Source organism: Anomaloglossus baeobatrachus, chromosome 2 (assembly GCF_048569485.1).
Source record: "Anomaloglossus baeobatrachus isolate aAnoBae1 chromosome 2, aAnoBae1.hap1, whole genome shotgun sequence".
Classification (NCBI taxonomy): domain Eukaryota; kingdom Metazoa; phylum Chordata; class Amphibia; order Anura; family Aromobatidae; genus Anomaloglossus; species Anomaloglossus baeobatrachus.
This window is the reverse complement of record NC_134354.1, coordinates 607,564,029-607,591,999: the sequence shown is the minus strand read 5'-3', so window position 1 is coordinate 607,591,999 and position 27,971 is coordinate 607,564,029. Positions and strand designations below refer to the sequence as shown.

At 41.6% G+C, this 27,971-nt stretch overlaps 1 protein-coding gene across 1 annotated transcript in view; it reads left to right on the top strand.

Annotated features, from left to right (window-relative positions):
- TDRD3 (tudor domain containing 3) overlaps positions 1-27,971 on the top strand; it is a 419,212-nt gene that overhangs the window by 330,936 nt on the left and 60,305 nt on the right. The window contains exons 11-12 of the mRNA XM_075334376.1: positions 20,272-21,107; positions 23,850-23,975. Of these exons, the coding sequence (XP_075190491.1) occupies positions 20,272-21,107; positions 23,850-23,975 (962 nt within the window). The remainder of the gene's footprint in view (positions 1-20,271; positions 21,108-23,849; positions 23,976-27,971) is intronic.

Here is a 27,971-nt window from a genome sequence, read left to right as displayed (position 1 = left end):
AAGCAACATGTCACTTATTCCGTGCGCTTTGGATGCAGGTCCCGCTCTGTCTATGGGAGAAGCTGCATCCATTGCGCATGAAAGCAGCTTTTTTTCTGCAGAAACACTGCATTCATTATGCAGTGTTTCTGCAGCGATTTGACGCGCACATCAGCTGTCAAATCCCTGCAGAAATGTATGCAGGGACACGACGCAACATGCGCATACAACCTTATAGGAGTACTTCTGATCCCTAACTTTAACCAACAGAGTTTCTTCTCCCAGACCCACTCTGATGAAATGTTTATGATGTCATTATCCATTGGACACCTCCTAGTGTCTACTCTGTATTCCTGCCCAGATCCTCATTCATTTTTTAAATGAAAATAGTCAAACAATGTAAATTAATGGAAAATTTCATCATTTTTGGAGGAAAATAAATCATGAACTACTTACAAATGCCATTAGGTAGGATTGTTTATTTTTACTTATAATCAAGGATGATTCAATTCACCAATGGCTAGCAGAGTTATTAATATATTCCAGTACAGAGGTCATCCTGTTTTTAAATTTTTTTCCGGCAGAGTAGCATTTTTGAGTATTTTTAGCAAAAGCGGAGTACGTAATTTGCAATAAATTAGATTTATAATACATTGGCATACATGTGTACTTTGAACCCTTCCCAGGACAGGTGATAAATGTCCGACGGATGATGGTCTATGACAGACTACTAGCAATCCGAAAGGTTTCACCTAATATGTGAATAGGTAATATTTCTCATTAGTGGCACTGTAACAGAACAGTGAAGGCTGGAGATCAACATCCACCACTCATCAGGTGCAGCATTCACATGACATTAAAATTTCATAAGATCGGTGGGGGGCATCACTCTGAGTGCAGGGAAGACACCAGGCTGGGATGCATGTTTAGAACATTGGGAACATTCAAAAGTGCTTGCCTAGTAGTATATAACACTTTTAAGGCCGGGGCCACACGGGGACTACTGCGATCCTCGCATGACACTCGGCTCGCGCTGGCAGTTCAGCGGGAGCCGAGTGTCATGCGTGTGTCATTGCGACTGAGGTCCGATCGCACCACAGCTGTGGGGGGCGGGCCGACGCTGCGGAGGGGAGGGCCAGCGCTGAGGAGCGGATGGCCGGTGCTGAGGAGCGGAGGGCTGGCGCTGTGGAGGGGAGGGATTTATCTCCCTCTCTCCTCCATTGCCGGCTATTGCCATTCTTGTTCTGCACTTGCATTACACCGCTGTAATGCGAGTGCAATGCGATTTTTCTCTCGCCCCATAGACTTCAATGGGTTTGACAGAAACAAAGATCGCATTGCACCCGCAGCATGCTGCGACTGTTGTCTCGGTTCAATTAGGGCTGAGAAAATAATCGCTCATAGGTGCTTGAACATAGGTTAATATTGGTCCGAGTGGAGTGCGATGTTTTATTGCATTCCACTCGCTCCGATTTTAACTCCGTGTGTTTTAGCACCATACTTACAGCAGGCTGCTCATTATCACCTGGTCAGGTTAATAGCACTGCCACCATCACACTACCCACTAGAAAAGCCCAATATATACTGTGTAGGTGTGTGTAGGTGTGTGTGTAGGTGTGTGTGTAGGTGTGTGTGCAGGTGTGTGTGTGTGTGTGTGTGTTTGTGTGTGTTTGTGTGTGTGTATGCATGTGTGTGTATATATATATATATATATATATATATATATATATATAATAGAGAGAGAAAGAGAAGACCTACATCGTATATATACGTTCTAGGTCGTTAAGTTGTTAAAGTAAATTTGATGTCTCCATTTCCTTTACGTTCCTTTTTTAGGATTGGTTTACATGACAGTGTAAAAATGTGGTCCTATTTTTATTCAGAAAAATGAAACGATTTTTTTTCTCACTTGTCATCTGTGTGCAATACGTTTTTTTGCTCAGCAGTTATTAATCATTTACAGAAGCATGTACAGTTTCTTATGCTACAGAATTGTAATGTATCCATAAAAATCAGTCGCTATACTGTGGCATCTGGGTTTTTTTTCTCACATCCATAGACTTGAAAGGGTGAGTCTCATCTGATTTCAGAGGCAAATCACAGTATGCTGCAATTTGTTTTGAGAGTCAAATGCTGTCAAAAAAAACAAACTGTCACGTGTGCTAGCCAGTAAAAAAAAAATCTTCTGGACGAGCCCTTATACTGTGTAAATAAACCAGTTAGGCTACTTTCACACATCCGGTTTTTGCCGTCAGGCACAATTCGTTTCAATCAGTCGCAGATTGTGTCAAAACTGATGCGACAGATCCAGCAAAAAAAAAAGATCCGTTTTTTTGTTTTTTTTTATGCCGAAGGGAGAGAGAGAGACCCCATCATCACCGTGCACACACCAGCACTACCGCCCCCATAATCACCGTGCACACAACTACCGCCTCCATAATCACCGTGCACACACCAGTACTACCGCCCCCATCATCACCGTGCACACACCAGCACTACCGCCCCCATCATCACCGTACACACACCAGCACTACCGCCCCCATCATCACCGCACACACCGGCACTACCGCCCCCATCATCTCCTCACAAACATCGGCACTACCTTAGTGACAACGTGACTCACTTCAGTTGCTCTGTGGGGCTCACCGAGAGCGGTCGTGTTCTACGACCGCTCCTGTCAGCTTCTGATGTAGCAGAGCTGAAAGCGTCATGGGACCTCGTGTGGATTACGCCGGACCTGGAGGGGTATTTGGGAAATAATAAAGTGATGAAAGAGGGTGTTTTTTGTCATTTATTTCAAATAAAGGATTATTCGGTGTTTGTGTTTATTTGCTTTCACAATAGATTAATCCTGGGGGGTGTCTCCTAGACACCTGCCATGATTAACCAAGGACTTAGTAGCAGCTATGGGCTGCCATTAACTTATTACCCCAATTGCCACCGCATCAGGGCAATTCGGGATGAGCCAGGTAGAGTCCAGGGACTGTCACATCTAATGGATGCGGCTATTCCGAGTGGCTGCTGGCTGATATTTTTAGGCTGGGGGGCTCTCCATAACGTGGGGCTCCCCATCCTGAGAATACCAGCCTTTAGCCGTGTCTCTTTACCTTGGCTGGTATCAAAATTGTGGGGGACCACACGTATTTTTTTTTTTTTTAATTATTTATTTTACTGCACGATATACAGTAGACCCACCCTCCAGCGGCTCTGATTGGTTGCAGTGAGACAGCTGTCACTCATCGTGGGGGCGAGTCTGACTGCAACCAATCATACGCGCCGGTGGGCGGGGGAAGCAGTTAATATGAGATGGAATAATGAGTGGCCGCACGGCAGGGCGGTTTTTTGCCGTTGGCAAAAAACGTTCCTCTATGCGTTCTTTATGGCCGCCGGACTGACAAATTTTGCCGGATGCGGCAAAAAGCAAATCGAACGCGAGGCCATGCGGCACCATCCGGCGCTAATACAAGTCTATGAGGGAAGCGCTACACCATATGGACACATGCAGTCATGTATGAGGCACACGACTGCATGGTGTCGCGCTTCCACTGTAAATAAGTGAACTGTACTGCATCTGTGCTGGATGCCTGAAACATACATAAATTGCCACAAAACTGTTTTGTCCTCCTCCATGGAATATGTACATTCTTTTGCTGATACTTATGCAATAAAACTGGTTGCAGCCAGTTGCATTCAACTTTCAAACTCGCCTGGTGTGCACAGTTGATCCTGTGAGCTAACCCTCTAATCTGTTACCTGAACATAAACATGCACATTTTATACAGTGTATATATGTATGTGATGAGTGCATTGTTGTGTGTGAATATATTGTAGCAAAGGCAAGTAAGACTGTATTCCAAGCTCTGCAGCGTTTGATTAGGAATGCACCTGCAGTGTTTTTACTAGACCCAGGATAAGGGTTCACACTGGGTGTTCAGTGAGGGGATCAGTTTGTTGCTGCCTAAAACTGAGCAGAAAGAAGTGCCTAGCAGTAAAGAAGGAAAATACCTTCTGTGTTGTTGAGTCTCTGTGAGTTTTAAACCTGTTATGTTGAGCTTCAACTGACAATCCTGGGCCTGATGCGTGAACTAATTTGGTTTTGTTACACTTTCTATGCCGATGAAAGGTTATTATTCTTTTTGTGAACTGTTTGATCCCATAATAAAGTGCTCACTGTTTTTAAACAATAACCTTGTACCTGTGTGAATGCTACCCAGCTGCCTAAAAGCGAGTGGAATCCCTACAATTGGTGGAGAATGCGGGCAGAAATCCCAAGTAGCACAAGGGGTTGTTGTTTGGAAACTGTATGTCCTTACTGGAAGCAGCTACAACATTGCAAACTTGAGCTGTAAGCAAGGAGGGTCTGATTAAGCACCTGGTCCAGGTGCAGAAAGTGTACGGGCCAGGGAGATGGCACTTTCCACGAGTCAGTGTAGCTACCTGTGAAGGGTGAACACTACAGGAAGTCTAAATATAATGTGCAGTGCACAATATATTCGGCTTTTTCTGCTGTTAGGGAATATTATTGAGGGATGTAGTGTATAGTGTAGTGGCTCTATGTCCGAGGCTGCTGACAGGAATAAACTTAATTTCCTCCCAGTAGCCAGGCTGTCATTGCGTTGGCCTGACAGCTGTAGAATACTAGAATCCTTATCATTGTGTCTTTGGAGTGTTGGAGGAAACCAGAGTACTCTGCGGAAACCCACCCAAGCGTGAGGAGAACAAACTCCTTGCAGATATTGTCCTTGGTGGGATTTCAACCCAGGACCCCAGCACAACAATGCATTGCTCACCAGTCATTTCTGTGTGTAGTTTGGGCTCATATAGATCTTTTGCATTGAAGTATAGTGGGCATGGTATTTCAATTAATCCCATCCACTGTATTTGTACTGTACTACACAGCATTGTACATGCAGCGACAACATGCTGTGTCCAAAATGCTACTAATCCTGATCGTGGGCACGTACCCTTAGGGTATGTTTCCACGATCAGTGTTTTTAGGTTTTTGACGCTGTAGAATTTCTGCACCAATTCCTCTCTTTAGTTTTCCCTTGCATTTTTTGTGTGCATTTTTTTTTATGCCTTTTTGACGCATACATTTTTGTCTTAATTGTTGGCTGAAATACAGGCCACAGAACAATTAGGAAGTTGCCCAAGCAAAGGAACAAGTTTATTACAGATTATAGTGGTATAAAATCATGCATAATTCTAACCTTCACATCTTATGAGAAATCCTATAACCGCCCACATCCCAATACCCACAAACACACATATACAGCCACAGAAAACGTTTAAAGCTATGGCTAGATAGATGATAGAAATCTATTAGAGTAGATAGTGTGTTTGTGGGTATTAGGACGCTGAACTCTTTGCTTTGGGCAAATTCCAGTTTGTTCTACTGCATGTGTTTCAACTAACTTGATTGATATTCTGTGTAGATGCGTTTTTTAGTGCATTTATGCTGCATAAATGCACTAAAAAACGCATGTGCATTTTTTTAGCTGCGGATTGTCTGCATTTAATGCAAATCTATAGACAAATTCCGCACTGAACACTCAGCATACCAGCAATAGAAATTGACATGCTGCAGCTTGGTATAATGCACGGCAGGTCAGTTTATGCAGCGTAAAAAACAAGCATGGTGGGCATGAGATTTTTATTAACCTATCCACTTTGCTTATACTGTAAAACACTATGATTTTGATGCCGCAAAAACGCGAGTAACCCTCATCGTGGCCACGTTCTCTTACTGTGACCTTCTGCCATGGTCTACAGTCATTGCAACTTCCCAGTTTCCAAAAATAAACTGAACACACATTAAATTTCCAAGAACTAAAGACAATACCATTGTGCCAAACGGCGCACACATGACATCCTCAAATAGTAGTTTGTTCAGTATTAATGGCCCTTTCAAAGAAAATTGTCTTGTGTTCTGATATAGACAATTGAAGTGATTTATTTCTGGGAAAGTAAGAGCAGATGAACAATCTGTACCAGCAATTCACCTGAAAGCTAGTAATGGCCTATAATGACTTTTCGTTCCAGCAATTCATTGTTTTTTGTTTTTGTTCGGTTGAACCTCTGTAAAGACCATAAACTATGGTTACCAGAAAAGGCTTTTATGCTGCACTGATAGAAGTTGGGAAAATGGACATTTGTAAGTATCTGATCTAATATCAGGATAAAACTGTAATGGCTATACTGTGTCAAAAGATCAAAAAGAGCAGGTCTACGGAGATGTTCCTGATATGCATGGATTCATAGCTGCCCAATGTAGTAAAATTAAGACTACCAAGATTTATTGATGCGTCCAGTCCCACAATGCTGTAGCAAAAACTAAAATTTTTAATGCAGGCTATGTTATAAAGGTGTTGGTAGACGTATTGCAATCTGTTGCGTTTGGGACTACATAGTCAGTCATATGTTGAATGTTATCATTAATATACAGAATGTGTGTTTGGGAAAGAACTATATAAGCCAAACAAGCGTTCCCTTGCTTTGTAACATCACTTTATTTTATTTTAGTTAGCCATTAAAAGGTATCACAAGATTATAATTTTGTTCCTCTCACTGAGAACATTCAATAATTTTTCAACTGGCTAACACGGTACCAAAACCTTTTCACATACATCTTGGTCACACACTAGGCATGGGTGTTTGGAGCAGGCTCAGGAGCTGAGACCGCATTCTACTCGGCAGCTGCCGTGTGTATTACATAACCAGCATTTGCATGTAACGGCAATGATTAGAGCTATGGATCCGTTTCTAGCAGTGGCTTTAAGATGTGCATTCCTGGATGCATGCCATCCCATGTGCTCCCTTCTCTCCTCCCCACACTCATACAAAACATGATAAGTGTGTTTTCTTCAGCATGAAACCCTTGAATCTGTATGTAAACTAAAAATGCAAAAAATAATTCCACTAGATGCACACAGATTTAGAGGTCCCTACCTACCATCAAACTTTCTGGATTTTTGCCATGGCCAAGTCCCATTTTACACCTGGTCTAAAAGATCTGATTGTGGCAGGAAGAGACAAATTTTTCTGAATATTGTCTGAAATTAATAACTCCCTCCTTCTCTAGCTTGCACAGCCAATCAGTGCTGTCCTTTGATGCGGCTCCTCCCCCAGGTTGCCATGGCTATATCGTTTTGGGTGGATTAAGGTGTCTTACTGAGAAGCACTGTCTGTTTCCATCCGTTCCTGTACACTAACATACTCCCTTTACAGGGGTTAGAAAAATAAAACATCAAACATAACAGCTAGCACTGCACTCTGTCGAAGCCAACAACCAGAAGTGAAACGGACTTGTGGCTTATTGGGCAAATGTCTGATGGTAGTTTATCTTCCACTAAACTGCCATCCAAGAGAGAGGTTATGTCACTGATCTACTACAACAAGAAAATGACTAAACAGAGAGTGCGGAATGTAGCTCGTTTAACAGCTAATGATGCTCTTGATGTCTGGGCAAATTCAGGCATCCCCACGAGACTGAAAAAAACATGTGGTTGAAGGTCTCTTTAACACTAGAACTACTGAGGTAGTCATTTTGACTACTTTGCACCATGTATTTCTATATAGGTGTCACGAGTCCAGTAGTTCTAGTGTTAAAGAATATGACAAGCTGAAGAAAAACAAAGTAAAAAAATTAAATGTTCTGACAGTCTGAAGAAGGAGGAAGAATGGAATGCAGGATTAGACAACGTGTTAGATATCACGCATGGTAAGGCTATGGATATGACAAGAATACCGTAAGACAAAGAGTTTTTGCTAGCTCAGAGACCAACTGGACGTCATGGAAAAATAGAAGATGTTGACTAAGAGTTTGAGAAAAAAACATACATTTTGAAAAAAAGAGCAAATTACAAGAAAAGAATCAAATAAGTGAGACAAGAAAGAAGTATAAGAGAGGAAAAGGTAGTGGTGCAGTCGTCATCTGATGAAGTAGATACAGATCTGGAAGACAATGAAACATTGGTGGAACTGCTGTCAACGAGCCAAAAGAGGAAGAGTCAGTGTAGTAGATGACAAACTGTCAGCAAGCTTTGACATGGCCAGAGTTAGTGGCAGAAATGCAACATTTCTTCTCACACAAACCCTTCAGCACCTTGGCCATGATCCTGCAGATTTCAATGTAAATCGTTCATCAGTTCACAGGGAGAGAATAAAATGCCATCGGACAATTGCTCTGCACCTGAAACAGGAGTTTCAGCCAACTGTACCTTTAATGACAAAACGTCTGATGGTGACAGCACTACAAACACCAGCTGAAGAACATCCTCTCAAGAAGAGAACTGTTGATTCAGCATCAGTTGTGACGAAAAACATGGTGGAGTACTGTCACTCGAAAACCTACAGGATCTTTAGTATCACTGGCATGTCATCAGCATTCCTGTCCAAAGATGTAGATCTATGATCTGCAGCTGAAGGCTACCAGGCTGCCAAAAAAACAGTCAGTGGTAAGAGAGTAACTAATGATACTGCACAACGAGGGGTAAGACTGATGGAACAATATAACAAGTTGCACAAAACAAATGAAGTACAGAAACAATTTCTGCTGCTGTTAGTCAAGGAGTATTGAGAACGAGATGGAGATAGAATGAAAAAGACACTCATGCACTGCAAATAAGTGATGCTATCAAACAAGTATTCAACTGTAAGGCAACAAAAAATAAACATGATTTGTTATTGCCGATCCTAATGGTTAATTTTTACTAAGATATGTTCAAACGACTCCATATCTTGATTGGTAGGAACCTGTAAAATTGAAAAGATTTTTAACATGTTTGTTGTTTTAGTTTATTACCTGAATGTATAATTTCAGAGGGGGCATGATCAAAAAATTTAAAATATAACTTTTTGCTAGCATTAAGGATCACCCTAGACTGCTGATAGGTTGCCAAGGTTCACAAGCTCAAGTACCCTAAAAAAACTTAAAAATATGTGTGCATGTTTGGCGTAAAGCCAACACTGCGCATCACCAAAAGAACACCATACCCACAGTGAAGCATGGTGAAGGCAGCACTAGGCTTCTGGAATATTTTTGAGCATCTAGTACTGGGGCTTTATTTAAGGTCTAGGTAATTATGAACAGCTGAATATGAAGAGGAATTAAACTTGCAGCACAACAGTGACCCATTAGTATTCATTGAATTTTACAAATAAAATGACTTCACCAGAAGAAGACAAATGCTTTGGAATGCCACCACATAGAACCGTATCTAATTGAAAATCTGTGTGTTGGCCTTACAGGGAACCTGTCACCAGGTTTTTCCCTTCTGAGCTGTGACCACCACCAGTGAGCCCTTATATACATCATTCCAAAATCCTGTATATAAGAGCCCAGCCGGCTCTGTATAATGTAAAAAACAACTTTATACTCTCCTAGGAGGCAGTCCTAGTGCATGTGTGGGTGGTCTTTGATCTTTCCTCACGCCTGTGCATTACAGTACTTTGCTCTGCCCTCAGCCGGACAGATCAAAGTGCGCATGCGCAGGAGCGTAGTGGAGGCTCTGTGTGAATGATGCAGGATGCACAAGTTAGAGGAGGCGCCGGACCGAGAGCAGCAACACCCATCAGACCAGACCGCTCCCTACAGTGCTGGCCAAAAGTATTGGCACCCCTGCAATTCTGTCAGATAATACTCAGTTTCTTCTTGAAAATGATTGCAATCACAAATTCTTTGGTATTATTATCTTCATTTAATTTGTCTTCAATGAAAAAAAAAAAATTGTCATAAAGCCAAATTGGTTATAATTCCACACCAAACATAAAAAAGGGGGTGGACAAAAGTATTCGCACTGTTTGAAAAATCATGTGATGCTTCTCTAATTTGTGTAATTAACAGCACCTGTAACTTACCTGTGGCACCTAGCAGGTGTTGGCAATAACTAAATCAAACTTGCAGCCAGTTGACATGGATTAAAGTTGACTCAACCTCTGTCCTGTGTCCTTGTGTGTACCACATTGAGCATGGAGAAAAGAAAGAAGACCAAAGAACTGTCTGAGGACTTGAGAATCCAAATTGTGAGGAAGCATGAGCAATCTCAAGGCTACAAGTCCATCTCCAAAGACCTGAAAGTTCCTGTCTATGGTGTGCAGTGTCATCAAGAAGTTTAAAGCCCACGGCACTGTGGCTAAGGTCCCTAGATGTGGAAGGAAAAGAAAAATTGACGAGAGATTTCAACGCAAGATTGTGCGGATGTTGGATAAAGAACCTTGACCAACATTCAAACAAGTTCAAGCTGCCCTGCAGTCCGAGGGTACAACAGTGTCAACCCGTACTATCCGTCGGCGTCTGAATGAAAAGGGACTGTATGGATACCCAGGAAGACCCCACTTCTTACCCCGATACATAAAAAAGCCAGGCTGGATTTTGCCAAAACTTACCTGAGAAAGTCGAAAACGTTTTGGAAGAATGTTCTCTGCTCAGATGAGACAAAAGTAGAGCTTTTTGGGAAAAGCCATCATAGAGTTTACAGGAAAAAAAAGAGGCATTCAAAGAAAAGAACACGGTCCCTACAGTCAAACATGGCGGAGGTTCCCTGATGTTTTGGGTTTGCTTTGCTGCCTCGGGCACTGGACTGCTTGACCGTGTGCATGGCATTATGAAGTCTGAAGACTACCAACAAATTTTGCAGCATAATGTAGGGCCCAGTGTGAGAAAGCTGGGTCTTCCTCCGAGGTCATGGGTCTTCCAGCAGGACAATGACCCAAAACACACTTCAAAAAGCACTAGAAAATGGTTTGATAGAAACCACTGGAGACTACTAAAGTGGCCAGCAATGAGTCCAGACCTGAATCCCTTAGAACACCTGTGGAGAGATCTCAAAATGGAAGTTTGGAGAAGTCACCCCTCAAATCTCAGGGACCTGGAGCAGTTTTCCAAAGAAGAATGGTCTAAAATTCCAGCAGAGCATTGTAAGAAACTCATTGATGGTTACCGGAAGCGGTTGTTCGCAGTTATTTTGGCTAAAGGTTGTGCAACCAAGTATTAGGCTAAGGGTTTCAAGACTTTTGTCTGGCCCATTTTTGGAGTTTTGTGTGAAATGATCAATGATTTGATTTTTGTTTCATTCTCTTTTGTGTTTTTTCATTGCAAGCAAAATAAATGAAGATAATAATACCAAAGAATTTGTGATTGCAATAATTTTCAAGAAGAAACTGAGTATTATGTGACAGAATTGCAGGGGTGCCAATACTTTTGGCCAGCGCTGTAGGTAAGTATTATAAAGGTATGTTTTGTGTTATACCTTGTGGCCTGGGCTCTTATATTCGTATACTACATTCTGGAATGCTATCTAGTAGTGGCCACAGCTCATAAGGGGAATACCTAGTGACAGATTCCCTTTAAGAGGCTGAAGAAGATGCTCTCTCGGTGTGAAAGATTTGGAGCGCTACTGCAAGGAAGAGTGGTGAAAGATTGCCAATTCTAGATATGCCATTCTTATAGACTTTTACCGAAAAAGTCTAGATACTGTCATAAATTCAAAGTGTACTTCAACAAAGTATTAAGGCGGCGTTACACGCTACGATTTAGCTGACGATATGTCGTCGGGGTCACAGATTCCGTGACGCACATCCGGCATCATTAGCAACGTCATTGCGTGTGACACCTACGTGCGACTCCGAACAATCGCAAATAGGTTGAAAATCGTTGATCGTTGACACGTCGTTCACTTTCAGAATATTGTTCATCGTTTGGTATGCAGCAGATATATTGGTACGTTTGACACCCTGCCAACGACGAACAACATCCACACGACCGCCTTGGTCAAACAATATATCGCTGAACGATTTTGCATCGCTTGTGAGATCGTTACGTGTGACCGCTAATAAATGACCTATGAGCTATCTCGGCAAATCGTAACTACGATCTGGGCGTGTCACATCGCTAATGAGATTGTCACTTAAATCGTAGCATGTAAAGCGGCCTTAAGTCTAAGGTTGTGCAATGTCATTATCTTAATGTGACTTCATAATTTTATTTATTTTTTCTTTTTCCACCTGAAAAAAAAAGTTTATTTTTCAGATTATGAGTGCATTATATTACACACCCCAGGTTTTTGTAGCTTCGGGTCTCGTTTTCACCACTATACTAAAAAAAAATATGGTATCGCTGTAATTGTACTGGCCTGGAGAGTCATCTCGCCGGCTCATTTTTACTGCAGAATAAATACCGTAGAACCAAAATCCTAAAAACCAAATGCATTTTTGCCATATCATGACGTGGATTTTTTTTTTCCAGTTGTCAAATGCATTATATAATAAAATGAATATGGTCATTCAAAACTATGTCTTCCTGCAAAATATGGCTTATTTTCTCTGTCAGTGGGAAAATAGAAATAGTTATGGTTCTTGTAAGAAGGAGATGACAAAACAAAGGCACACAAATAAAAATTTGCTATGGTTGGAAGGTATTTAAGGGAACCTGTCAGGTCCAAGATGCACCAGAACCACGAGCAGTTCTGGATGCATATTGCTAATTCCTGCCTAACTGTCCCTGTATACACTAGAATAGATAAAAAGAGCTTTAGACAAAGTATTTCTAAATCTCTTTTATCGTATGCTAATGAGCATGGGGACTAGTCCCCTGGGTGTTAGTTCCCCTTGCTAGATGGCTCCATTAGCATGTTAGTACGCCCCTGTGAGTGTGCTATCATGCTAATGAACGTGCAGCGTCAGAGGATGATCTTACCTCTTCGGCTGCCATCGTCGCCCGACACTGGATTTCGGCTCAGTGCGCATGACCTTGAGGTTTCGGTCATGCGCACTACTTCAGTTTGAAGCCAGGACGCGGACACCCGGGTTCATAGTGCTCATGACTGAAACTCATATCACTCAACATAGTGCACTGAGCCGAAATCCAGCGTCGAGAAGCGATGGCAGCCGGAGAGGTGAGTGAGATCATCCTCTGACGCTGAGTATTCATTAGTATGTTAGCACACCCACAGGGGCGTACTAACATGCTAATGAGGCCGACTAGCCAGAGGAACTAACACCCAGGGGACTAGTCCATGCGCTCATTAGCATACGATAAAAGATCTTTAGAAATACTTTTTCTAAAGATCTCTTTATCTTTGCTAGTGTATACAGGGACGGTTAGGCAGGGATTAACAATACACACCCAGAACATATTCTGTATGCATATTGCACCTGACAGGTTCCCTTTAAAGGCGAAAAAAGCTCAGAATGAAGTGCGTGATCGAATCCTGACTTAATGCATTAAAATGATCATGGATCCTGTAAATATTCTGTGGCTTATACCAAGTAACCTTGGTTTTAGTGAGACAACCCTCTGGAAACAAATATTGCACCACTCCAACTGTGAATACTGTATAACAAATAATTGCAGAATGTTGCAATAAAACTTGTCCTTCTACAATATAGTTATGTTTTTGTGGCTAAATATCTGGATGTTATATTCTTTTAGGTATACATAATAAGGACAATTGTTATAGATGGCGTGTATTGACTTGCTCTTTCAAAACCTTTATGCAAATCCTTAAATCAATATTTCAGACAGTTTAATTGACAAGCAGCAAAAGAAATAAACTACCAGTGCTCAGAGAAAATTAGTGGGAGCACGGAAAGGGTGTGACTGGTATTGGCGCAGAGAAAACCTCGCATCACCTCTCGTGGGTGCTCTGGAGAAAAATAAGTCAAACAATAGGAACTCCGGCACACTCACTATCACCCTTAGAGACACAAAGAGTCAGAAACATGTAACTGATATCAAAATCCTTTTCTTTTTATTTCGTGGTGAAAAAACGTGTGTCAAAAAGTGCTGTACAATGGTCCGCCAATCACAACGTTTCGGCCAATCTGGCCTTCTTCAGGTCGGACGGGCTGATAACAATATATACAATAAACATACTAAGGTAATCTACGATCCCTTGTTATCCATTGTGGCTACTCCACTATATATTACATTTATTAGGATACATTTCATCTACTACAGGTGATGGCCTTTATGTAATCCAGACCCGATTCAATGCAATGTTTGGGACCCATATGTCTTGACAACAGGTAATGATTGCACGTTAAACCACACATAGTCTGGATTCTCTTTAATCTAAAAGATATATTATCTTTTCCCAGTACTACCTGCCATCTTCTACGCACAGTGTATCCGGACACTGATTACCCTACATTCCCTAAATCCATACGGCATTTCAGCATTGGTATGGCTACGCAATAATCCCTGAATTATTCTATTTTTACATCATTAATTCAAGGAAAATGATTATTCTTATTATACCGTAGGTTTAACAATAGTGTCCTGTGCATATTCATCCGCTTTATGTCCTTTCATCCTCGAGGTGAGCCTCTTTACCATGTTTGTCATACAGTATTTACGCTACACGAATGCGCACATGCCACTTTGGATACTTGGTAGCATCCACCGTAGTGAGCCACCAATTTATTTAAATACTTCTTCCAATAGCTTTTTTCCTATTTGCTCACAATTAGTGACGTTCATGCATTTACTTGCTTACTGTGCCTATGATTCCATGTCATTGTCTCTCAAATGTGTTTTCTTGTTATCTCAACAAGCCTACAGTGAAACTTTTGTTTGTTCTATTATCCTATACTGATGGATGTCCTGTATTTTTGTTTTGTTTTGTTTTATTGTATATATTATCAGCCCGTCCGACCTGAAGAAGGCCAGATTGGCCGAAACGTTGTGATTGGCGGACCATTGTACAGCACTTTTTGACACACGTTTTTTCACCACGAAATAAAAAGAAAAGGATTTTGATATCAGTTACATGTTTCTGACTCTTTGTGTCTCTAAGGGCGATAGTGAGTGTGCCGGAGTTCCTATTGTTTGACTGGTATTGGCAGCTGGGAATCCAGTTAAATATCCTTCCCTGGACTGTCTAGTTAGGATTCAGATGTGTCCAACACCACAAGCTGTAATTAACTTTAATGTGTTTTCTATCATAAAAAAAGTGTTTTTTATTGCTCTTTTTTAACCTGTCAACTTCATGAGCTATTTACGATACTACCTTTCTACACATTGTGTATAAATCAGTATTCCCCTTACCACAATTCTATCCATTATTATGTGGTCTATTGTCACTGACGTTGGGCAGAACGTCTGATAAATACATCTCCAAAATCAGATGTTTAAAAGGAATTTGTGACCAGGTTTTTGCCATTGAATCACTGGGGTAAAATCAGCGTTTTGTCTGCTGCAGATCTAGCAGTTAGCTGAATGCTAGATCTGCTCTGTATAACCCCGCCCACACCGCTTATCAGCTTTTTGTGTACACTGTGCATAGGCAGAAATCTTCCAATCTGTAGTGAGGATGGGCTTATACAACTCATAAATATGCTAAACTACCTAGCAGTAGGTTTACTAGTCCTATAATGATAATCTCCGCCTGATAAAATGGTGATTTTATCAAAACTACTATCAGACCCAGTAAGTGACATGTCGCTGGAATCAGCAGGTGGAAAAACCTGCTGCCAAATGTCATTTTAATATATCAATACCTTTCAAAATACATATGTTGGTCATGAATACTGAAAAACATATCAGAAACATGTGCATTCCAGAAAATAGAGCCGAGATCACACCGCCATTTTCCTGAAGTCTATCACATCCGTCGCCAGGAGATCAGTGGCGCCTGCCTCACACTGGCAGCCATCCTCCCAGCATCGCCGCACTCGTGCTGCCGCCAGCTTCTTACAGCGAAAGTGGAATGAAAAAAAGAAAAAAATAAAATTTTACCTAAAATGTTGCTCTACCCCAAATTTATTCACTTTTAGAAGAAATAACACAACAAAATGAACCCCAAAACTTGTTACCCACTTTCTTATGAACGCGCCAACACCCCACATTTTGTCAGAAACCTTTGTTTGGACAAATGGGAGGGCTCGGAACAAGAGCAGCAATATTTGAATTTTGGAAAGCAAATTTGGCTGAAATAGATTGCGGGCACCATGTTGCATTTACAGGTCCGCTAAGGTACCTAAACAGAAGAAACCCCTCACAAGTGACGCCATTTTGGAAAGTGCACCCCTCAAGGCTTCTATCTAGGGGTATAGTGAGCATTTTGGATCCACAGGTACTTCACAGATTTTGATAACGTTACATTGTCACATTGAAAATTTTCATTTTTTTTCTCAAAAATGTTGCTTTAGCATCAATTTTTTCACTTTTTCAAGAGGTAATTCCAAAAATGTCACCCCAATGTTTGTTACCCACTTTTTTATGAGCGCAGTGATACCTCATTGTGGTCTGAAACCTTTGTTTGGAGAAATGGGAGGGCTTGGAACGGAAGGAGCAATATTTGAATTTTGGAAAGGAAATTTGGCTGAAAAAGATTGCGGGCACTATGTCGCATTTGGAGGACCCCTAAGGTATGTAAACAGCAAAAAACCACCACAAGTGACCCCATATTGGAAACTAGGCCCCTCAAGGAATTTATCTAGATGTTTGGTGAGTACCCTGAACCTCCAGGTGCTTTACAGAAGTTTATAATGTTGAGCCATGAAAATAAAAAAATAAAATTTTACCAAAAAATTGTTACTTCAACCAGGTAGCTTTTTTTTTCACAAGGGTAACAGGAAAAAAATCACCATGAAATTTATTGCGCAATTTCTCCTGAGTTTGGTGATATCTTGTACGTGGTGGAAATCAACTGTTTGGGCACACTGCAGGGCTCGGAAGAGGAGTGCAACTTGACTGCAAAAGTGGCTGGAATCAATAGCGGACGCCATGTTGCATTAGGAGAGCCCCTGAGGTGCCTAAGCAGTGGAGGTCCCCCACAAGTGACCCCATTCTGGAAAATAGACCCCACAAGGAATTTATCTAGATGTTTGGCGAGTACCCTGAACCCCCAGGTGCTTCACAAAAGTTTATAATGTTGAGCTGTGAAAATAAAAAAAATATATTTTTACCACAAAATTGTTACTTCAACCAGATAGTTTTCCGTGTACTCTTGTTAAAAAAAAGCTATCAGCATAAAATTTATTGTGCAATTTCTCCTGAGTATGCTGATACCTTATGTGTGGTGGAAATCAACTGTTTGGGTGCACAGCAGGGCTCGGAAGGGAAAAAGTGCCATTTGACTGAACAATTGGCTGGAATAATTAGCGGACGCTATGTCACATTTGGAAAGCCCCTAAGGTGCCTAAACAGTGGAGGTCCCCCACAAGTGACCCCATTCTGGAAACAAGACACCTCAAGGCTTTTATCGAGGTGTATATTGAGCATTTTGAATCCACGAATACTTCACAGAATTTGATAAGCTTAGGTTGCCATATTGAAATTTTCATTTTTTTCACAAAAATGTTGATTTAGCGACACATTTCTCACTTTTTCAAGAGGCAACAACAACACGTGTACTCCACAGGTTATCTAATTTCTTGTGAGCGCAGGGATACCCCACATGTGGCCAAAAACCTTTGTTTGGATAAATGGGAGGGCTTGGAATGGAAGGAGCACCATTTGAATTTTGGAAAAGTTGAAGTAAATTGCGCGCACCATGTCACATTAGCAGGGCCCCTTGGGTACCTATACATCAGAAACCCCCCACAAGTGACCTCATTTTGGAAACTAGACCCCTCAAGGATTTTATTAAGGAGTATAGTAAGCATTTTGAATCCACAGGTACTTCACAAAAATGTTGCTAGTACACAGTGTCAGCCTTCCTGCAGAGATGTGAGTGTTGTCCACGGGAGAACGCAGCTGCCCATGCCCACGATTTGGGTTCAGGCTGCTGTCGACTTTGGCTCTATTCTACCTGCAGAAAACACTCATCTCCGCAGCATAAACTGACATGCTGAGGCTCGGGAAGCTGCGCCACAGGTCGGTTTATGCTGCAGAGAAAAGAAACACAGTGGGCACGGGATTTCTAAAAATCCTTCCACTGTGCTTCTACTGCACAACGCAGCGTTATGGACGCAGGGAAAACACTCTGCGCCCAAAACGCTGCAAACCCTGATTGTGGGCACACAGCGTAAAATGCTACAATGGATGAATGGATAGATGTCAAACATATATATAATGTCCACCCCCCCTCTGCAGATTCTAAGCTGGCGCCCTTTAGTGCCTTTCATGTGACACTAAAGGGAGCCTAGCCTTGTATTTAGCCCAAAAGAAAAAAAAATAATTAAAATAAATGACGTGGGGTCCCCCCTATTTTTGATAGCCAGCTAGGGTAAAGCAGACAGCTGTAGCCTGCAAACCACAGCTGACAGCTTCATCTTGTCTGTTGATCAATTTGGAGGGCTCCCCAAGCTGTTTTTTGTTTTTTTTTAATTATTTATAAATAAATAATTAAAAAAAACAAAACAGACGTGGGGTCTCCCCAAATTAGATCACCAGCCAAGGTGAAGCTGACAGCTGGGGTCTGGTATTCTCAGGATGGGAAGAGCCATGGTTATTGGACTCTTCCCAGCCTAAAAATAGCAGGCCTCAGCCGCCCCAGAAATGGCGCATCCATTAGATGCGCCAATTCTGGCGCTTCGCCCCAGCTCATCCCGCGCCCTGGTGCGTTGGCAAACGGGGTAATAAATGGGGTTGATACCAGATGTGTAATGTCACCTGGCATCAAGCCCAGCAATTAGTTATGTCACGGCCTCTATCAGATACCCGACATAACTAATTGACAGTAATAAAAAAAAAAAATTGACAACACAAAAAAATTTATTTGAAAAAACACTCCCCAAAACATTCCCTGATTAGCCAATTTATTGAAAAGAAAAGAAAAAAAAATCCGCTGTAATCCATTTGGACGTCCCACGTCGACTCTGGACCTTCTAGAATATGGGGGACACGTTCAGGGAACGTATCCCCCATTTTCTAGGTGTGAGGACCCTCCATTTGAGGAGAGTGGGTGCAAAGAATCTGCACCCACCCTCCCTGGGTCACAGCTGCAGTGTGCCGAGCAGCAGCCAGCGTCCTGAACACAGGAAGCTGTCAGCTGCTCGGCACATGTGACCGGCGTCTGCTGTGAAGGAGCCGGAGGAGGGGGCCGCGGGGGATCAGCGCTCCGACAGGTATGTAGGACACCGGGGAACACCGGGGTGGGGATAGGGGGTGACTTGGCAGGGCCTGGGGAGCAGGTTTCTGTCGCATGTGTTATGGCACATACGACAGAAACCATAAGAAAAGTGTGAATGCGGCCTGCGCGCTGCTGTGCTCGCCGGTGCACGCGGCCATCTTGGATTTTCGGGAGGGGGTTGGGGGTCGGGGGGGCACTTTGGGGACACCGGGGGACCGGGGGGAACCGAGAAAGAGATTTATCTCCCATCTGACATGTTTGATCATGCCAGATGGGAGATAAATCATTTTTTACCGGCGCAGTCATTTACTATAACTTGATGATCGGTATACGGTGTATACCGGTCATCACGTGACTGGGGACCGGAAAAACCGGCCCGAATCATGATCTCCAGGGTCTCAGCTACCCCCGGTAGCTGAAACCCCGGAGATTTTCTGACGCTGGGGGGCGCTATACAGTTTTTTCTGGCCGCCGTTTTAAAACGGCAGAAAGGAATAAGTACCCTTTTTTGGTGCCATTTTAAAACGTAACGCGGTCGTAATGGGGTTAATTGAGATTATATTTGTCCTTTTAAATTGTACATCTTGTGTTTTTTTTGTTGATAAACAAATTATTAAAATTAATGTATCATATTAGAAGACTGCTCAGCTGTCGAGGAGCTGGGGCGCCATTGTCATATCAGCAGATAGGTAGGGAAAAACCGTAGGGTAACTGCAGGTCCTGATTTCGCAATAACTTGTACAACCTATAAAATGGTTGTTGGTTCTAATTTTTATGTCATGAGCAATATCTTTATTTTACAATATTTTTTTAGCCATTTGCAATATACACATATATACGTATGCAAGATGCTCTTCTTTTTAATATTGAAGAATAAAGAGTAACTTTTAGTGTTTTTTTTTCTTTTTTTTTTTTATGTCAAACAATCCCTGCGGCCAATCAGCGCCAGCTTCACTGTCCCCTCTTTCGGACAAAACCGACATACGGAGGAAGCAAGAGCTGCAGCTGCTCTCATTTGCTCTGGATGTCAATTACATCCAAAGGAGGCGACAGTGAAGCCAGCACTAATTAGCTGCCTGGATTACATAACATAGCAAAGTCACGCAGTCCCCAGGAGAGCCAGTGCCGACACCGCTGTAACGGCACTGGAGGTATGTGTTATTTTTTTACTGAGGGAAACATAGGGATTGGGAGAGTTTTTCGAGTAGTGGATCAGCGCTGTAAGAAGAAAATATATGTGAAAGCTTTATTTTAATCACCTGTTTACTTCTTGCAGACAACAAGCTACAAACTCAACCTCAAAGCCAAGGACAACACAGAGTTCAACATTTAGAGCAAAATGGAGTGAAGGATTACAACCAGTCTCGTCAGTTTTCTAGAAATGATGCTAGAGGCCCAAGGAATGAAAAGCCCCCTCGTTTCCAAAGGGATGTGCATTCGTCTAGACAATTTGAAGGTAATGGGCCACCAAGAAGTCGAGGACCAGAAAAACACAGTTCAGAGCCATGGTTGGAAGACAGGAGTAAGTGTGAAAGAGGATATCAAAGGAACGATAGATTAAAAGATTTTTCACATTCTTCCTCTAGTTACCAAAATGATGGTACATTTAAAAAAAGAGATAATACTATGCAATGTAGGACTGTAAAGGGTCCTAACCTCCTTGATACAAGAGAGGACACCAGCATTCAGAATAATAATACAGAGGCTGTCCAGCAAAAACGTGGTAGAAGAGAAGACCAAAGATCCAATTCAGAATTCTATATTGACAGACGACCACGGACAAGTGAACCATACACTAATTTACCAAACGAGAAAACTTTTAGTGCCAATATGGACTCCTCAAACTACCATGCAACATTAGTAAAAGACGGTGCTAATGATTTACCAAATGGAGAACTTGAGCAGAAGGGACGAAGAATGGGTCCCATAAAGCCAATAGGCTCAAATCTGAATTCTTCACAAGAGGATAGAAATAAGATGATGTTATACACAAATAACTCTAAAAAGAGATCTGGGCCAATAAAACCAGAGCGAATACTGGATGACATCTACCCCATCTTTAGCTGGAGACCAGGGGATGAATGTTTAGCTCTTTACTGGGAAGATAATAAGGTATGATATTCAGACATATTTATACATTACCTTCTTTTTAGGCTGGAATTATAAGGTATAGTAAAAAATCTTTGAGATGACCACCCGTAATTACATTCAAAAGTGGTCTTCTACAGGATGGGCTTCTCAAAGTAGATTATTAGCATGCATGATACGGTATGAAGGAACTGAAAATGTGTCACAAGAAATCAGCTCTGGCTAGGGGGTGGTCTTCTGAAAGAGATGATCTTTTAAATCTGAGTGAAAATTATTTACATTTCTGCATGAAAAGTAAATATGATTCAGAAATATACAGCATGCACAGTTGTAGTTTCTTTTTTTTATTTTTTTTAAATTTGTGAATGGGGTCTTGAAAACAACGTCCATTTGTATTGTATACTAAAGTGCTGCAGAATTTCTGCTACATCTGAGTATATGTCTTGGGTAAAGATCATATATTCAGTCCAGATTTGTAATGTATATACTAAGTTAACTCTTTATACTGCACGTATGAGAAAAACTAAATTACCCAGTCCTAAACTGGTTAAAATTCATTATTGAAAATGTTTGTTTAGAAAGTTTTCTAAGTTCATTTTTTTTTTGTAAATAAAAATCTGTTAATTATTTTATGCATGTTGCAATAGTTGGACAACCTCTTCTCATTCCCCTTGTTCACCCCATAAAAATAAGTCTATACTCACCTCTGGTGCGGCCATGGTTCCAGAGATGTTTGAAGTGGCTTTTCCGGGGCCCACATGACATTGTGATACACGAGCCCCACGTCCAATCAGTACCGGCTTTCTTCACCCTGACATTAGACATTTTAGCAGGAAGTCATGTCAGGGCTCACTTTCTGTTCAAATGTCCGAAGGTGGGGAGACTCCGGGTGCTGATTGGTTGCAAGGCTCGCATATCATAACAATGTCACATGTGCCCCGGGAATATGACTTCAGACATCGCTGGAAATGTGGCCGCATCGGAGGTGACTATAACCTTATTTATTGGTTTACAGGGGGCAAACAGGTGGAATGAGTAGGTGTTTTCTAAGTAGTGTACTTCCCCTTTAAAGGGAATCTGTACTCAGTGTTATGCTTTTATCAGAGGGCAGCATACAATAGAGACAGAGATCTGATTCTAATGCCTGGTTACTTACTGATCCACTTGCCTCTTCCCTGAACATCACTTTAAGTTTATTCTGTTTGGTGAAAACTCATTCAGAAGCGGGGATACAGTCTGAGCTGTCAGAGAGGTCATCTGACAGATTTACACTGAACATGACTGAGCAGCCATCAATGTATGAGAATACATGCAGACTACAGAGAACAAATAGTTGATCGAAACTTAATTAGAAATATAATTTTTAGACAGTAACAGGCAGTCCAGTAAAATACCTTCCAAGGTAGCTTGTAAAAGTTTGATTGTACTCTCTATTTATAAGCCCTAATATATCAATTTTTAAAGTTAAAGAAAACCTGTCACCAGGTTTTTATACTTATAAGCTGTGGCCACTCTAAAATTCTGTATATAAGAGCCAAGCTGCTCTGTATAATGTCAAAAACACCATATAATACTCACCTAGGGGGTGGTCCTGTCCAATGGGTGACGCTTCTCTTGGTCCGGCGCCTCCATCTTGTGTGAGCATCCTCCTCCTGCCCAACCCCATGTGCATGATGTGCCCTGCATCAGTTATATAGTGGCTTTTTTTGCGCTCCTGCACATGTGCACTCTGACCTGCCCGGCTGAGGATAGAGAAAAGTACTGTAATGTGCAGGTGCGAGGAAAGGTGAAAGACTCTGGAATGCTGTATATAAGAGCTCACTGGTGGTGGCCTCAGCTCTTAAAGGAAAAACCTGGTGACAGGCTCCCTTTAAGAAATGAGATTTTCATTTGTCCACAAATGAGAAAGCAATTCACTATAGTCAGTCCTGCAGGTTTAGGCTATGTGCGCACGTTGCGTACAGTCACTGCAGAAATTTCTGCAGCGATCTGAAGAGCACACGTGCGCTTCAAATCGCTGCAGAAAATGTCCGTAGTGAATAAAAAAAAAGCCGATTCCATGCGCTCTGACTGCAGCTCCTCCCATAGACAGAGCAGGGGCTGCAGGCAAAGCGCACGGAAGAAGTGACATGTCACTTCTTAGAACGCGTGCTTCGGGCAGCAGCCGAAGCGCTGCGCTCTAAGACGCCACGTGCGCACATGTCCTGCATAATCTTCATAGATTATGCAGGGGACGCAGGACGCATGCAGTTACGCAACGTGCGCACATAGCCTTAGACGTTATTGGATATAATTGCTAGTTATTTCTTGACCAGCTGTGCATCAAAGCTTTTATATCATGGGTCCCTCTGACACTGGAGCAGGGGTTGCTCTATTAACATGAAGACCATTGAAATAAATAGATTTACAAAACTGAAAGCTGTTAGGCACAGAAATAACGTTTGTGCTATAAACTTTTCAATGGCCACACTTAAGCCGTACAGGATTCATGGCGATCCTGGTATTCTTCATTTTTATTTATTTTTTATCTTAATATAACAGATTAGTGAAATGGTTCTAGTCAAATGAAAAGTCATTGAAGTGGTGTATATTTTGTGACAAAATGTTAATTTTGAAAAGTATTATTTGACGAGTTAAGAAAGTGACATTTTGATGGATTTTGTAGAGCATTATAAAAATAACATGTTATGAAATAAACTAGAACAAAAGCACAATTTCAATGACTAACTTTACCTTCTCAATAAATAAACTCATGTGTTTTTCCAGTATTACAGAGCTGAGATTGAAGCCCTGCATTCTTCTGGAACAACAGCAGTCGTGAAATTTAGCGACTATGGGAACTATGAAGAAGTTCTATTAGAAAACATCAAACCGATTCAGGCAGAAGCATGGGTAAGTGATGTCTGTATATACGCACGTCCTTTCAAATAGATTGAGGCCCATTGTGTGGAATGGTCGTATGTCGAAACGACACGCCTCACTTGTAATGGAAATATTAACACTACTTTGGCACTTCACACATGCATTTCCAACAGTAACAACAGAGGAACAGCACAACTCAGAGTTCTTCATAAGAGATTATCCAGAATTATTTAACAGACAATGCAACTATTTAATGAATTAGACATGTTGGGAGTGCTATCAGGTCCCCTTTATAGAGACTCTCTCAGTAAGATCAAACCCCTCCCCCTCCACACTCCCCATACCATGTATATGGGCATATAGGTCTTTGATATAAAAATCTATCGACACCTTTATATCATATATATGATCTTCTATCACATTAATACCCAACTTGCATTCCCATGCATATGCATGCATATTAGGTATTAAGTGCTTTAGACGTGACAGAGCACTTAAAGGGAATCTGTCATGTCTCCAAACAATATTGACCTGTACATATGCAGTTAATGTACAGGTCAATAGCTTGTTAAAGCTGTGTTACTGCTGCACTGAAACCTGGCAGCCTGGAGGAAATTAAGTTTATTTCTCTCAGCAGCTTTCAGTCATAGAGGGGTGACATCAGTCACTGCTCAGCATACAGTGAGCGTCAGGTGTAAGCACGCTCCCACACGTTGACCAACAGCCATCTATGCAGATTATCAGTGCATTGATGGCTGTCAGTTAGTGTGCTTGCAGCTGCCTCGATGACTGAAAGCTGGCAGCTCCCGGGAGAAATATAGTTAATTGGCCTTATTAAAGCCGGGTTTTCATTGCGGCATCAGCAAGGATTTAAAATGCTGTTAACCTGCAGATTAATTCCATATCTGCAACTAAGTAGCGTTTTGTGACATGACAGGTTCCCTTTATCCCTTTAAGAGCCGCTGCCTCTTGCTATTGCTTCTCTGCCTTGCACCGTCCTCTTTAGCTTGATTGATAGCTCATGGTCACACACAACACAGTGATCTATCAATATAGATAAGGAGGCTGGTTCTAGGAATAGGATTATTACCTGCTCTGTCGCGCTCAGATCCCTCATTGCGCATGTTTTAAAATGCTAATTACTCAAGATTGCAATAACAGATTGAAATGTAAATTTATCAACACCTTATATTTTCTAAGACTTGCATGCCCTTTACAGCATTGGTCACTCACTGGTGACACATAAAGTACATATGACCATTGTAGTGATCAATATGGTTTTTGAGTCAAAATCTTACAGATGTTGGCAATCACATTTCAGGCAAAAAATAATAATTTCGTAATGATCTGTGGAAGCCGTCACCAATGGGTTCTGCTCTGAGAGGACCCTGCACTGGACTTTGTAATTTACACTGAATACGCCACTGATTCTTGAGCATTTTTATGCCTTCCAATAATAAAGATGAAAATGTTCCTTTCACCAACTGGGCGTATACATTCTGTCATAGAGGAGAAAAGCAAATTGCTACAGAGTAATTCTGTGTTATATAGCCAGTTGGTTACCAGTAAATGTAACCTTTTTATTACCAGAAGTATGACTGGAACAGGACTGCACAGAAAAAAACCCTGTTCCAGAATCTGCAAAAAAGTGAGAATTAGAGGAGGTAATCTATTTAAAAGGGTTGTGCCATCATAGAACATATCGGTAAGGCTGCAGACAACATGTACAGAAATGCTTTTATTAATAAAACCTAATAAAAATGATGCACCATTAAAAAGATATGCAGATTTGATGTTTAATATTACTAATAGCATTTATGTCCATCCGTCTAATCTTCTAAGGCAAGAGTCACACTTGCGTATGACTCGGCGAGTCTCGCATCGGGATCACCCGGGGCGGCCGCACACTCTCGGACAGGAGCTTCTCAGCTGCATGTATTTCTGTGCAGTTAACCCGCTCCTGTCCGAGAGTGTGCGGCCGCCCCGGGTGATCCCGATGCGAGACTCGCCGAGTCATACGCAAGTGTGACTCTTGCCTTATGCAGCGGCTGAGCATGCGTAGTTGCCTCTTCCTTCCAAATAGCCTCCTCAGTCATACAGGTGGATCCCTCTACGCATCAGCAAACCAGATGTAATCCAGCTGAATGAAAGCTGTTATGTGCAGGAAGCTTTACATTCCCTGCACCTCTGCTCCCTTCTTGCTGAAGGGAGCTAAATCAGTCAGTGTGTTTTCTATTGATGGCTGCTGCCAGAGCACCGAAGAACATTGTGATGAGTAAGGCATCTGGTTGCTGCTCTGTGCATAGACAGCGTTCCAAATGACAGAGTTTTGTCTAAGAGCTCTATCATCTCAGTCACTAGATAGAATAGATAGAACGCAGCAACCAGTTTTCTGCACTTGCAGCACTAATCAAGAAGACAAAGCACTTACTGGTTTCTTTACTGATTAGTCTCCTCCCTTGCCATAGGTAAGACTTCCCCCACCTCATACGTACGTTGCTGATCTCTCTTCCCACACTCCTCCCCCTGCCTTACTTACTTCCCACTGTTCCCCATCCCCTCAAGGTAGTCGAATGCATCAGGAACTGCTTTTTTTTTTTTTTTTCTCAATTACCGCAGACAGTGTAGAGAACAGCAGTTGTGATGAATTTGTCATCTGGTTAATGCTCTCTGCACAGGGAATGACAGATAACAAAGCTCATTTCCTGTCTATGGAGAGAGCAGCAACCAGATGACATACTCAATCACAACTGCTGCTCTCTGCGTCGGCTGCAGAGATTGAGCAAACAAAACCCTTACTGTGTTTTACAGATTCAGCTCCCAGTTACTCCTGCTACAGCCTCTCTGCTTCCCAGCTCTCCATCTATACACACTGCTCTCCTCACTTTCTCTTTTTCTACTACTCCCTGCCTCTTCACTCACTTAGAGTTTTGTGAGATGAGACACACAAACCTTCTAGGAGAGCTTTTCTTTAAGATTAAAAATAAGTGTTATTTTTAAAAAAATAAATAACTAATTTTTTAATTAATATTAGAAACTTTTCATTTTTAGATACTTTTTTAAACACAAGGGTTAAAGCTAGGATTAGGGTTAGAACTAAGATTAAGACTAGGATGAGGTCTAGGATTAAAATTAGTGTTAGCGCTAGTGTAGATGACCATATTTTATATTTGAGTTCTACCTGTGAAAAGAATCGCAGCCTGCATGATTTTCCTCTGGAAGTCAGATAATACTCACCCAATCAAGTCTATGGGCGCCAGAAAAAAAATTGGATACCACAATATAGCATCCAATTTTATGGATAAATTGCAATTCTGTAAAATAAGAAAATAGTCTTGTAAATTATTAACAGCTGCTGCTGTAGAAAAACAAAACGAATTTTACACAGACTGCACTTGGATGATAAGTTGAAAAACATTTGGCCCACTTTTTCTAGATTAATTTCCCACCAGATGTTAACATCCTACCTAATCCACACAGGCAAAGAAATCCAACTATAGATGTTCATATATTTAGTTTCAATAATGAGAAATGACACAGGAAGAAGTATGTAACACGCTTACTGAAATGTATTTAATACTTAATAGAAAAGCCTTTGTTGGGGATGACTGCTTCAAGATGCCTCCTGTATGGAGCAATTAGTCAAAGACATTGCTAAGGTGTCATTTTGTCACATTCGTCCACACAAACACTTTTCAAATCCTGAAGATTTTATGGGCACCTTATATGAACTCTGAGCTTTAGTTCCTTAACTAAATTTTCTATTGGATTCAGGTCAGGTGATCGGCTCGGCCATTCTAGCAGCTTAATTTTCTTTCTCTGAAACCAATTGAGAGTTTCCATGGCTGTCTGTTTGGGATCATTGTCTTGCTGAAATATCCACCCTCATTTCATCATCCTGGTAGATGCTAGCAGATGTATACCAATAATTGTTTGTTAAATTTGACGATTCATCCTTCCTTCAATTGCATGAGGTTTACCAGTGCAGTACACTGAAAAACAGCTTCTTACCATGATATTCCCATC